This window comes from Pan paniscus, chromosome 1 (genome assembly GCF_029289425.2).
Source record: "Pan paniscus chromosome 1, NHGRI_mPanPan1-v2.0_pri, whole genome shotgun sequence".
Lineage (NCBI taxonomy): Eukaryota > Metazoa > Chordata > Mammalia > Primates > Hominidae > Pan > Pan paniscus.
The window spans coordinates 219,680,001-219,693,512 of NC_073249.2; the positions used below are offsets into that span (position 1 = coordinate 219,680,001).

The 13,512-nt window shown below is 38.6% G+C and overlaps 1 protein-coding gene across 13 annotated transcripts in view; it reads left to right on the forward strand.

Moving 5' to 3' along the window:
- The window catches only part of RERE (arginine-glutamic acid dipeptide repeats), a 466,287-nt gene that overhangs the window by 268,749 nt on the left and 184,026 nt on the right, over nt 1-13,512 (forward strand). For 12 of the 13 annotated variants that reach the window (XM_063594922.1, XM_055104272.2, XM_055104287.2 and 9 more), the window contains one exon: nt 11,769-11,873. The exons of the other annotated variant lie outside the window; for it this stretch is intronic. In XM_063594922.1, the coding sequence (XP_063450992.1) occupies nt 11,769-11,873 (105 nt within the window). The remainder of the gene's footprint in view (nt 1-11,768; nt 11,874-13,512) is intronic. 13 annotated transcript variants of the gene reach the window in all.

Here is a 13,512-nt window from a genome sequence, read left to right on the forward strand (position 1 = left end):
GACGCGCTGGCCTACTGGTGTGGTGTCACGAGTGTTTGTGGACTTGCTGGCCTAGTGGTGCAGTGTTTCACACGTGTGTGTGGACGCGCTGGCCTACTGGTGTGGTGTCACGAGTGTTTGTGGACTTGCTGGCCTAGTGGTGTGGTGTCACGTGTGTGTGAACGCACTGGCCTAGTGGTGCAGTTTTGTGTGTGTGTGGACGTGCTGGCCCAGTGGTGCAGGGTCACACGTGTGTGTGGACGCACTTCCCTAATGGTGCAGGGTCGCGTTGCTGTCACTTAGTGATCCGGCCTCACTCTTGGCAGCAGGCGCTCACTGTGACAGAATCTTTGCCTGTCCCATTACTCCCATAAAACAGAATGGGATGGCAGTGCCCCCCAGCAGTCTCTGTTTATTCTCTTTCTCTTCACCAAGGTAGATTAGCTTAAAAAATGTTTGGGGTGTATTTGGTGGGGGATGGTTAAAGTTAAGCTTTACCTTTTTTTTCCAATTTTCTTCTCATAGTTTATTCACAGAAAGAGTTTATTCTTTCTCCATAGTTATAAACCAGTACTACTAAAAATAAATTCAATTTTGAGAGAGACACAAATAAAATAGTCTGTAGGCACATGAAAAGGGATCAAACAAATGTAATGAAAAAAACCATGGGGAACAAAAAAGAAAAAAGAAAAAGACTGATCATGTTAGTGCTTAGCACCATTCTTCTTGAAGATCAAAGGGCTCGGTTGTGTGGTTTCATCCGGTCACAGTAACTCTGAGGGGGCTCTTGCCATTCCATTGACTCAGGAGGAAACTGATGTATAAGGTTTTCTTTCAAGCTGGTGCTAGAGTTGGGTTATAAAGGAGGAGAGAGAGCTTTATCCTTTAGCCATGGTGAATCAAAAGGAAAACAAAATGCCCTGTAGTTTCTTTGTAAATTGTGAGATTATAGCTTTTTCCTACCAGAGTTTCTTCCTATAAGAAAATCTGAGCCCTTCGCAGTTGTAGAAATGTGTGTTGAAGTTCAGCATTACTGCATTGCTGTTAGTTTTGAATTCTTGACCTTAGCTATTCCTTATCTCTACCTTTCAAGGTAAGTTTCTACAGCTGCTGATCTTATTTCATCACACTTTATCCATAACCACCGTAGAGTAAAGTTAGCATTTTGAATAGAGTATTTTTTGAGTTCTGTTTATTCCCGGGTAAGAATTTTTGGCTGGCATTGTGGTATAATAGACTGAAGTTAGAAGACTTGTGTTTGAGTCCTGGCTCTGCTGTAGCCTTGTGGCCAGTGTCACGTTTTTTAACGTTTGAGCTAACCTTTGACAAACTTGTTCAAGGTCACACGACTAATGACAGAATCCTGAACCAAACACACACATCTGGTTCCACATCCAGTACGGTAAGGAGTGTGAAAGTCCCTCAAAGAGCATCTCAGGCCCTAGTAACATGTGTAGTACACTCCATAGCTCATTGAATTTCTGCTGAGTTCTTAAAAGTATAAGTGGAAGAAAAGAAAAAGTGAAATTAAGTTTAATTTTGTACTGAGTTAATGATGGTGTAATCACTCAGCATACATTTCTTTTACTATTTCTCTGTGGCCTGTTGGCGGAGGAGGGATTAGATATTTAGATTCCTTCAGGTATATGGAGAAGAGTTCAGCTTAGGGAGCTATCTCAACACACTCCAAGAACGAGCAGATAAACTTGTAACTTGTAATTTGTTTTCTGTGCTACTTTTTCTCCCCTAAGGATAATGTTTTATTAATGATCCAAGGATCTGGAGTGATTGCTTTGTGATTGGACTGAGGACATGTGACCTGGGGAACATTCTTGGGTTTATTGTGTACTCGCATCAGTGCATTCTCCAGTATTGATTGTGGAGGGCAGCACAGGAGATTGTAAGTGTCTTGCCGACTGAGGACTGTTTTCCAGCTTTCTGATTACCTGCTTCCTATTTGGAGGAGTCACTTGGGGAAAGAAATATCCTACTGCAGGTCAGGTTATAGACTGTCATTTTACCCAGGGGCTCCTATTATAGGAAGATGCTTTAGGATGAATTTTCTGGAAGACCAGGGCCAAGGAGCCCTAAATTAGCTGTTTGAGGCTTCCAGTCTGTTTCTTTTCATTATAAATTAATTTATCTCCCTACTTTGTTATGAGCAACTAGGTTCATGTATATGTTTAGGGCTTGAAACAGATTAGTTACATCTGTGGACAGTTTCCCAACCATTCCTTAAAACATTTAAAAATCCTTTAGTGGCCAGGCACGGTGGCTCACGCCTGTAATCCCAGCACTTTGGGAGGCCAAGGTGGGCAGATCACCTGAGGTCAGGAGTTCAAGACCAGCCTGGCCAACATGGCAAAACCCCGTCTCTACTAAAAATACAAAAAATTAGCCGAGTGTGGTGGCTGGTGCCTGTAGTCCTAGGTACTAGGGAGACTGAGGCAGGAGAATCGCTTTAACCTGGGAGGCAGAGGTTGCAGTGAGCCAAGATTGTGCCACTGCACTCCAGCCTGGGTGACAGAGCGAGACTCCGTCTCAAAAAAAACAAAAAACAACAACAACAACAACAAAAAAAACACCCTTTAGCTCCTGCAAGTTCTGTAAGGAGTTTCATGGTGTCTCAGAGCTCTTAGTTTTGCAGTTTAAGAATCCTTCTCTGGCTTTAATCTACAGTTGTTTTTATATGTGAAATAACTTTGACCTACAGCATTTTTATTGTTTTGTCTATACATGCTTAGTACTTCATTAGACATCATAACCTGTCAATTGCTTTATTTATTCATTTATCATTTAACACTTTATTAATCTACTAGTAGATGAAGGGCTCTATATTTGGTGATGGGAACCTACCCAGTAAGATATTCCGTCTGCCCTTGAGTACTTCATAGTATTTGAAAAACTTTCTTTTATTTGGAGCTATTTTTAGACACACAGCAAAGTTACAAGTACTCAGGTTCAATATATCCCTCCCCTAACCTCCCACAATGTGAACTTCTTCTACAACTGTAGTACAGTTATCAGAACCAGGGAATTAACATTGATACAATAGCATTAGACTAAAGATTCTCTTTGATTTTCAACAATGTCCTCGTTGTTGTTCTAGGATCTTATATGGGATCCCACATTGCATTTAATTATTTCTCCTTAGTCTCCTGCAGTGTGTAATGGTTCTCCAGTCTTTCCTTGTCATTCATGACCTTCCTTGGTATTGTAAATGTTATTGATCAATTGTTTTGTCAAATGTCCCTCAATTTGGCTTTTCTGAAGTTAGGCATTTTGGGCAAGAACCACAGAAATTACATGTTTCTGAGTGCATCTTATCATGGGCTTCATGAGGTTGATAATGTCTAATTACTGGTGACATTGACCTTGTCCACTTGATGAATGTGTCTTCTGCCAGGTTGCTTCACTGTAAAGCAGCTTTTCCCCTGTACTTAATTAACCTGGGAGATACTTTGACACTCTGCAAATCATTTATCTCCTTAAATTTTCACCCAGTGATTTTAAGCACCTATCAGTGGATTTCACCTGTAAAAGTTACTTTTGTGAAGCTTGCCTATGGTGGTTTTTCATTTTTTTTTCTTTTCTTCTACACTTATTAATTGGAATTCCACTGTAGTAAAGAAATCTCCCTTTTATCCCATAAATCTATTTGAGTATTTACATCAGCATGAACTTACGGATATTTATTTTGTTTTGTTATAATTTATTATTTTTTGTTTTATTGCCCAGCTTTGGCCATTAGGAGCTACTTCAGATTGGCCCCTGCACTTTACCAGCAAACTTCTGTATTTTTTTGAGCACTTTCTTATTTCTAGCTCCACAAGATGTTCTCAGGCTCGTTTTTTATTTTCTAACTTCCAGCGCTGGAATTAGCCATTCTGTGAGGAACCCGGGTTCCCTTTAGTGGAGAGCAGTGTTTAGAAACCAAGATCTGGGTATTAGGCATGTGTGTTACTACTGGATATCTTTGTTTCTAGATCCAGTTAGCAGGCAGAGCTAGGATGTATATGTATACCAGCCTGTGCCTATTAACTTCCCCTAACCCCAGACTTGTAAGGTTATATTAATTTCAATTCCAGTCCAACACTAGAAGATTTTATTTTATTTTTTTTGAGACAGAGTCTTGCTCTGTTGCCCAGGCTGGAGTGCAGTGGCGTGATCTCAGCTCACTGCAACCTCTGCCTCCTGGGTTCATGCAATTCTCTGCTTCAGCCTCCCGAGTGGCTGAGATTACAGGCACCCACCCCCACACCTGGCCAATTTTTTTGTATTTTTAGTAGAGATGGGGTTTCACCATCTTGGCCAGGTTGGTCTTGAGCTCCTGACCTCCTGATCCACCCGCCTCAGCCTCCCAAAGTGCTGGGATTACAGGCGTGAGCCACTGGGCCTGGCCTGAAGATTTTATTCTTCACTTTCCGTTATTTATAACGACTTTCTCCAACACAGAAGAAACTCAGTTCTCATTGTCTAAAATATACTTACTTGTTTTTGTTTAATTCTCAAATGCATACAACTTAGTTTCAGAATTTGTAACCCACGTCTTGGTGAGAAACCCGTTTATTGACTCTTTTTGTCTTCGGTCTTATAGTGCAAGATACTGCTTTTCCTCTCAGTTCTGTGCTTTCTTACCTCCTTATGTGCATTTGTTTATTTGTAATACATTTAGGTTCATTTGTTGCTGTTTACATCCTATTTTTGGTTTCTCCTTGTTGACCTGGACTGTTTATTTTATGGGTGTGTGAGAGCATGTGGACTATTGCTGTGGTTCTAAGAGTCAGGGTTATAAGAAGATACTCTTCAACCCTGCCACCATGTTCCCATCCTCTACTTCTTTCCCTCTTCGCTCCCACCTTGCTGCTCTAGGTTACTGATCATTTTACTTGCTGGATCATCCTTCCAGCATTTTCTTTTCACAAATCAGCAGATACATGCCTCTTTTCTTAAAACCCCGTCTTTCTTATATGAAGGGTAGAATACTGTAGATGGTCTTTTGTACTTTGCTCTTTTCACTTGATGACAGTATATTGTGGGAATTGCTCCTATCAGTTCATAGAGGACTTTCTTATTCTCTTTTACTTCCTTATGTTGATATACTGTAGTTGATATAACTGCTCTCTTGTGCATGAGCATTTAGGTTGTTCCTAGGATTTTGCAATTATAAATGATGCTGCAATGAATATCTTTGTGCATATATATTTTCTTATCATTGGGAACTTCAGGGTGCATTTATCATAGTGGGATTGCTGGGTTGAAAGGTTTATGCCTATGCGGTTTGTTACATATTACCAAATTTCCCTTCAGCTGGCATGTACCAATTTGTGTTCCTTCTGATAAGTATGAAGCAGCCTGTTTTCCTAATAGAATGTTTTGTCTTTTTAAATTTTTACAAGTCTTGATAGGTGAGAAGTGTTATCTCCATGTTTTTATTTTATTTCACTAACAATGAGTTTGAACATTTTTTCATATGTTTGAAGGATATTTTTGTCTCTTTTTTGTAAATTGTCTGTTTATGTATTTTCTATTGGGTTTTCTTTTTGTTTTACTTTTAAAAAGTGCTTTATACGACCGTGGTACATGGCAATTGTTGCAAATATTTTTCTCCCACTTTTGTCAGTTTTCATTTAATTTTATTTGTTGTATTTTTTATTGTGTAAAATGTATTTTTATCTAATCAAATTTATCAGTCTTTTATTGCCTCTGGATTTTGAGTCATAGTTAGAAAGCCTTTCCCTACACCATATTTAAAAAATAATTCTACCCAGTTGTTCTAGGATTACTTATTAAAATACCTATGTTGATTGTAGTGGTTTGAGATGTCACCATTGTCATGTCTTGCTTTCCGTATGTATTTTGTACTTGCTTTTTTGTTTTGTTGTTCTATTGTCTATGTGTCAGCACTACACTCTTAATTACAGAGGCTTTATAGTATGTTTTAATATATGTTCCCCTCTTTTTTAGTTATTTGTTTTTCTATGTGAAGCTTAATATTTTGTTTTATTTTTTTAAAAAAAAAGCTTGTTGGTATTTGTACTGGGATTATATTGGATTTATTAATTAATCTGTGGAGAAATGCCAGTTTGAGTTTTCCTATTTAAGAACATGGATGTTTTACCATTGTCATATCCCCTTTTTTGTCTTTCAGGAGTGTTTAAAAATTTTCCTTGTTACAGATTTTGTACAGTTTTGGACTTTTTCCCCCTAAGCTAATAATCTTAATTTTTTTTGTTTTGTTTTTTTTGTTTGTTTGGAGACGAGGTCTTGCTCTGTCGCCCATCCTTGTAGTGGCGCCATCTTGGCTCTCTGCAACCTCTGCTTCCCAGGTTCAAACGATTCTCCTGCCTCAGCCTCCGAAGTAGCTGGCATTACAGACGCCCACCACCATGCACAGCTAATCTTTGTATTTTTAGTAGAGACAAGGTTTCACTATGTTGGCCAGGCTGGTCTTGAACTCCTGACCTCTTGTGATCTGCCCACCTCGACCTCCCAAAGTGCTGGAATTACAGGTGTAAGCCACCACACCTGGCCTACAGACATACTTTGAACTCTATCCTGTAATAATAAAGAATACACATTGATTTGTGTATCTTGCCACCTTCTCAAAAATTGGTCATATATTAGATCACAGAAAAAAAATCATTCCGATTAAAATGCAATAAAATTGTAGTTTACTAAGAAAAACAAAGAACAGAAGACCCTTTCACCTGGAAATTTAAAACTTCCTGTTAAGCAACTCCTGGGCAAAAGGGGAAGTACAAACTAAAATTATATATATATATATATTTATTTATTTTTATTTTTATTTATTTATTTTTGTCCAGACATGGTGGCCCACACCTGTAGTCCCAACATTTTGAGAGGCCAAGCTGGGCAGATTGCTTGAGCCCAGGAGTCTGAGACCAGCCTGGGCAGTATGGTGAAACCCTAGCTCTACAAAAAATTGTTGGGTATGGTGGCACGCACCTGTAGTCCCAGCTACCGGGAAGGCTGAGCTGGAAGAATCACGTGAGCCTGGGAAGTTGAGTCTTCAGTGAGCTGAGATCAAACCGCTGCACTTCAGCCCAAGTGACAGAGGGAGACCCTATCTCAAAAAAAAAAAAAAAAAAAAAAAAAGACCGGGCATGGTAGCTTGCACCTGTAATCCCAGCACTTTGGGAGGCTGAGGCAGGCAGATCACGAGGTCAGGAGATCGAGACAATCCTGGCTAACACAGTGAAACCTCGTCTCTACTAAAAATACAAAAAGTTAGCCGGGTGTGGTGGCACGCGTCTGTAATCCCAGCTACTCGGGAGGCTGAAGCAGGAGAATTGCTTGAACCCGGGAGGCGGAGGTTGCAGTGAGTCGAGATCACGCCATTGCACTCCAGTCTGGGTGTCAGAGTGAGGCTCTGTCTCAAAAAAAAAAAAAAAAAAAAAGAATTTTTTATTAATAATTTATTTTTTATTATTAATAATTTTTTATTCTTAAGACTCCATCTTAATAATGATAATAATAGCTTTCAACAGATTTGCTACTGTAAACATTCTGTGTGTGCTCGTGCACGTTGTCCTGAGTCTTTGGGGTTTGCCCATGCCTGGGGATACAGGAAGACCTTCCCAGTTATTGGTAATTTTAAGAGAGTGAATTTCTAGGCCACAGTTTTCATTTGTATTGTCTCCTTACATAAGAGGGGCTCTCTTGTCTCTTCTTCATCCTTTTCATATAGCCACCTCCTCTTGGTAGCCAGAAGACCCTTCGGATGATGCCCCAGGTGTAAAACTCCCTGGGGCCCGCCCCACTCGGAAGGATTACTGAAACGACGCCTTTTTTGCTGTTGAATGAAAGGATGCTAACACATGGGGCTTCCCTGTCTTTAGTCATATTTCTGTTAACAGTGAAGCATTGCTTTAGATACAGAGTATACAGGACTTTAGGAGGCTCTGGAACTGGTTATTTCAGCAAGGTGGATGTGATGGCAATTTTCTCTTAACGGTCCTTCCTCATCTATTCTGTAAACAATGTCAAATAATGTCCTACTTTTGACAGAGATCATGGTGAGAAGAGTGCTCTGATAAAAAACACTGAATACTTAAAATCATACCCATACTTCTGCACACATATACACACATTTTTAAAGGTAAACACTGTTCATCACGAGGTGATTTGTAAAATACTTCAAATGGGTGCCACCCAGTCAGAGCCAATCCTGGTGGCCTTACCTAGTTATGGAAACCCTTTCTTCAGCTCTGCTCAATACTCAGTGTTTGAGGGCTGGCTAACTGGCAAGATTATGAATCATTACCATATGGCTACAGCTATATGGTAATGATTCTCATTGTTTTACTTTCCTCTAGTAGTTTTTTAATATACAGTACAACGTAGATTTTAAGTGTACATTTTCAGAAATGTGTTTGACCCTAAACAAGACCTGGCATATTCCCCTCATCTCAGGAAGTTCCCTCAAGATCCTTCCCTCTCAAAACTTCCCACCCAAAATCACCAACTGTTCAGGTTTCTCTCACTATAAATTATTTTTTCCTCTTCTAAAGCTCATATAAGTGGAATCATGCAGTGTATACTGTTTTTGTGTCTGGCTTCTTATACTCAACATTTAATTTTTGAGATTTGTCCATGGTATTTTATGTATCACTAGATCTTTGTATTTGTGTAGTATTTTATTGTACATATATACAATTTGTTTATTTACCTGTTGCTGCACATTTGGGTTGTTTCTAGGCTATTATGAATAAACCTTTCATGAATAACAGCAACAATAAAAATGTACAAAGAAGGAAATAATAAAGATAAAAACAAATTTGGGAGGAAGAAAACTTAGATGTAGTTAACCAAATTCTTTTTGTTTTTTAAAAATTTAATACTTTGTTTAAAAAATACATTATGACCAGCTGGGATTTATTCCAGGAATGCAAGGTTGGTTCAGGTTTTCACTCTATTGATAGCATATATCAAACTATTAAATCTAAAGGAGGAAATCAGTCAGTTATTTCCAATACTATGATTATGGTTTGATTGTCTGTAAAGCTAGTGTCATATTTAATAGGAACACATGAGAGACATTTCCACTGACATCAGGAACTAGCCAAGGATGTTCACTCTTTCCACATTGTATTAGAGGTACAGTGCAATTAGAAGCATAAGAAAGGATAAAAAAGTGAAATGTTTAAATGTCAGTACCTTTCATATATACAAACAGAATCAAATAGAGAAAGGGCTTGATGGTAGAGAAAAATCCCATTTACGACAACTTCATAATCATTTATCAGATGAAATGCTTCTATTCCTATTGCTTTTGGCTTTCTGTAAGCCAGTAGTTTCTTCCCTCACAGGAGACATTTGGCAAGTCTTGAGACATTTTTTGTTGTGAGGAAGAAATGTGTATGGGTGCTACTAGGTAGAGGCCAAGGATGCTCTTAAATATCCTACAATGTACAGGACAGCCTCTGACAATAAATAATTATTTAGTACAAACTGTCATTAGTGCCAAGATTGATAAACCCTGCCCTAAACATACCTGATTTCTAGTGGTTGTGTTTAGAGTTAAGGGTTTTCTTTACCTTTAATTGATACATTAATTACTCCAGTTTAAGAGTGAAATAACGAACAATAATAAAAGAAGAATCAATTTCCTTTAGTAATGTACAATAATAGGAATAACTTACTTTACATAGCATTGTGTAGTAGAGTTTTGTAGGCTTTGTCTTTATAAGTGCAGTAGGTGTTATCTCTATTTTACTGCTAAAGGAACCTATTTCTTCTGGCTTTCGGGGATTAAATCACCTTGTATGGATGAGTGGTTTCAAAGTGAGCTAGTTGTTCATTTGTAAAAAAGATCATACCTGCCTTTTCTTTCCCAGAAGCTTATTTTAGTTCTAGTTAAATACTAGAAGAGGCAGTTCTGGGCCTGGGAAGTTGATGCTTAGTCTGTATTTTTCCTTGAATTGGATCTTACTATCTACAAATAGTAGGTATGAATACTATAGCACTTCTAATAGAACTTTCTGCTGTGATGGAAATGTCTTGTTGTTGGAAAAGTCTGTGTTGTTCACTATGGTAGCTAGTAGCCATATGTAGCTATTTAGATTTACATAAGATCAAATAATTTATTTGTTAAGATCAAATAAAATTTTAAATTCAGTTCTCAGTTGTATCAGTGTTGTTTGAAGTGCTCAGTAACCCTGGAATACTTTCTGTTCTGTAGCTTCTATTCTATAGAACTATAGATACTTTCTAATCTATAGTTCCCAAAGGGACTTTATATCAACAGCATTGTTATTTAATTTAAAAAATGGAGATGGGGGCTGGGTGCAGTGGTTCACACCTATAATCCCAGTGCTTTGGGAGGCCAGGGCAGGAGGATCACTTGAAGCCAGGAGTTTGAGACCAGCCTGGGCAACCTAGTGAGACTCCCATCTACAAAAAATTTTAAAATTAACCAGGTGTGGTGAGATGGGGTCTCAACTAATGTTGCCCAAGTTTGTCTTGAATTCCTGGCCTCAAATAATCCTCCTGCCGTAGCCTCCCAAAGTGCTGGGATTCCAGGTGTGAAGCCACTGTGCCTGGCTGACCCTGCTTTGGTTACAGGTACTTAAGCCCTTAAGGTAAAGAAGAACCTTGCTTTTTAATTTCTTGGTAGGAAGTGAATGAATGAACCCATGCTGATAACCCCTCAGCCAGCTTCTCTTCCCAACACTGTGGCCATTAGCTGGTGTGTGTGTTGTTACCGTGCATACTCATGGAGTTCTTATCACAACAGATAGCCTGCTCAAGCAGTGGGAGGCCACGTCCTGGAAGTATGCTGCACGGCTTTTGATGTGAAATGGGAACTCTTGGTCCTCCATTTCCATCTAACCTCACTGTAGCCTTTGGCTTCCACTTGACATTAAAGTGACCGGGAGGGAGTTAGAGTTCTTAAGCCTCCCCTGCCTCTTTGGGAATCCTGGAGTGAGTGTGTGTGTGCGTGTGGGTGTTTGGATTTGGAAGTTAGGCCTCACCACGTGATATAATGCTTCTGGCATTTACGTTGATACTTGGTGCATGGAAACATTGCTTAAGCCGTTTTGGAGTAAGTATTGTAGGGTTTTCAACTACAGGTTGGTTTAACTTTAGGTGGTAGATGAACCTGAAAACTTTACTCCACTTTATTTTAGTATTTCTATGGGAAAGTGATTTCTAACTTTATAGCCATTTAAAGTTACCCCAAAATTTGAAAACTCCTTGTATATTGGGGCCCATGTTTATGCAAAAAAGTTAAAATTTCTGTAGGTTTTAATTTCCAAGTAACTTTATTTGTTGCACATTACAGGAGAAGAAAAATGTTTATTGGCCAGAAGCTGTATTCCAAAGACATGTCAAATATTCCACATTTTAGCTTTAAACAGTTAAACTTTCTGCCTATCATAATATAGTAGGAAGAAAGGCTCATTTTTTTTTATGATTTAGAAAGGCTTTAGACTGAGTTTTTCTTATATTCACAATGGTTTTAATTTTTCTCCATTTCTACTTTGTTTAATATTCTTTCTCATAGTCCTGTCTCCAGTTTATCTTTGTTGTTTTAATTAATTTTACTTTATTAGTAAAATGGTGATATAAAAGCAGTCAGATTACACAGGTGTACAGTGAAGCAGTCATGAAACAGCTGAATAGGTGAAATAAAGTGTGGTGTTTGTAGCCGATTCTCCATGCACATGGACTTAGTTCAGTGCTTCCTCCACCCTTCCCCCTCCAGTTTTGGTTAGCAAAAGCAGTTGAGGGTATTACTAATTATTTTTTTCTCTTTTTCCCAGAGGGAAGTGTAACATCTCCCATTTTTCTGACATATTTGCTGCTAGAGAGTTTAAAGCCCGAGTGGATTCATTTTTCTACATATTAGGATATAACCCTGAGACAAGGTAAGTGAGTCACTTGTGTCCATTCATTGAGAACTCTTTTCCTTTTCTCATTTGTGTGTGTGTGTGTGTGTAGTTTATGCTTCTGGACATACACTAGTAACATACTTAAAAAAAATGACTCCAGAGTCCTTCAGTAAACTTCTTTGGGAGGAGTTGTAATTAATGTCTTTGACATCTAAAGTGGCTTTTTGTTTGCTCTTTACTTTTATTCAGAAAAAGAAAAATGAGAAAATTTGGGTTGAAAGAAGGTGGGATAAAGATATACTTTTAGTTTATCTGTATTTTGAATTAAGTATTAAGAATTGGTAGATTATTTCCCTGATTCACATTCTGTCAAGCCTTCCATAATACCATATTGAAAAAGACTAAGTAATTTTGGAAAGTTTGTTGGTTACTCATTTGTTTTGTTCACTCTTGGTAATAAAACTCCAGGAACACACACTGAAATATCTTTAGTAAGACTACTAGTATGAGTCAGACACATCAAGTTCTCAAAATATCTTGGTAAGATCTATGTAACAGTTTGAATTACTATTTTTTTAAAATGAGAAGCAATAGGGTCAGAGTAATTTAACAATTTTTATGTCTGTCATAGATGCTACTTTAATGTAGCACGTGGAAGAATTTTTGTGAGTGTATATATTCATACTTGCCCTGTATTGATCATGTGACTGCATATTTTATTAAGGATTTTAAAAACAGGATGTTAGCCACTGATCAAGTAATATATGCTCTGGACACCCAAGACATGTTTATACATGTGAAGATTTAGAAGGAAATAAAACATCCACGGCCAGGTGCAGTGGCTCATGCCTGTAATCCTAGAACCTTAGGAGGCCACAGTGGGAGGATTGCTTGAGCACTTGAGCCCAGGAGTTTGAGACCAGCCTAGCTAGGCAAAATGGTGAGACCTCTTCTCTCAACAAAATATAAAATAAAAATTAACTGGACGTGGTGGGCTGCACCTGTGGTCCCAGGTACTCAGGAAGCTGAGGCAGAAGGATTGCTTGAGCCTGGGAAGTCAAGGCTGTAGTGAGCTGCGTTGGCACCACTGCACTCCAGCCTGGGCGACAGAGGGAGACCCTGTCTTTAAAAAAAAATAAATAAATAAATAAATTAATTAATAAATAATAAATAATACTTGGCTCAAAGAAGTTAGCAAAAGAACTACATTAAGTGTAAAGCCAAAATGGGTATCATTTTATTGAGAACATTTTTCTAGAGGACTCTCAGAAACCATATGTAAAACTTAGAATGTTGTTGAGTAGTCAACATAGGGGTAGAAGGGAACGTGTTTTTTGTTGTGGTTTTATGAAGCTGCCCACAGCTCTCTTGGGGCTCGCATTAGTGTATCTGTCTGTCTGTCTCCCTCTCTTCCTCTCAATATTGGATGCTATTTTCTAGACAGCATCAGAAGCTAGATTCTAGATAGTGCTTGATGTATGGATAGTAATATAATGCTCATCAAAGAGTACCTTTTCTCCTTTAGAAAACTATGATGCTTGGCCAGGTGTAGGTGGGTCACGCCTGTAATCCCAGCACTTTGGAGGCCGAGGCGGGCGGATCGTGAGGTCAGGAGTTTAAGACCAGCCTGGCCAACGTGGTGAAACCCTATTTCTACTAAAAATACAAAAATTAG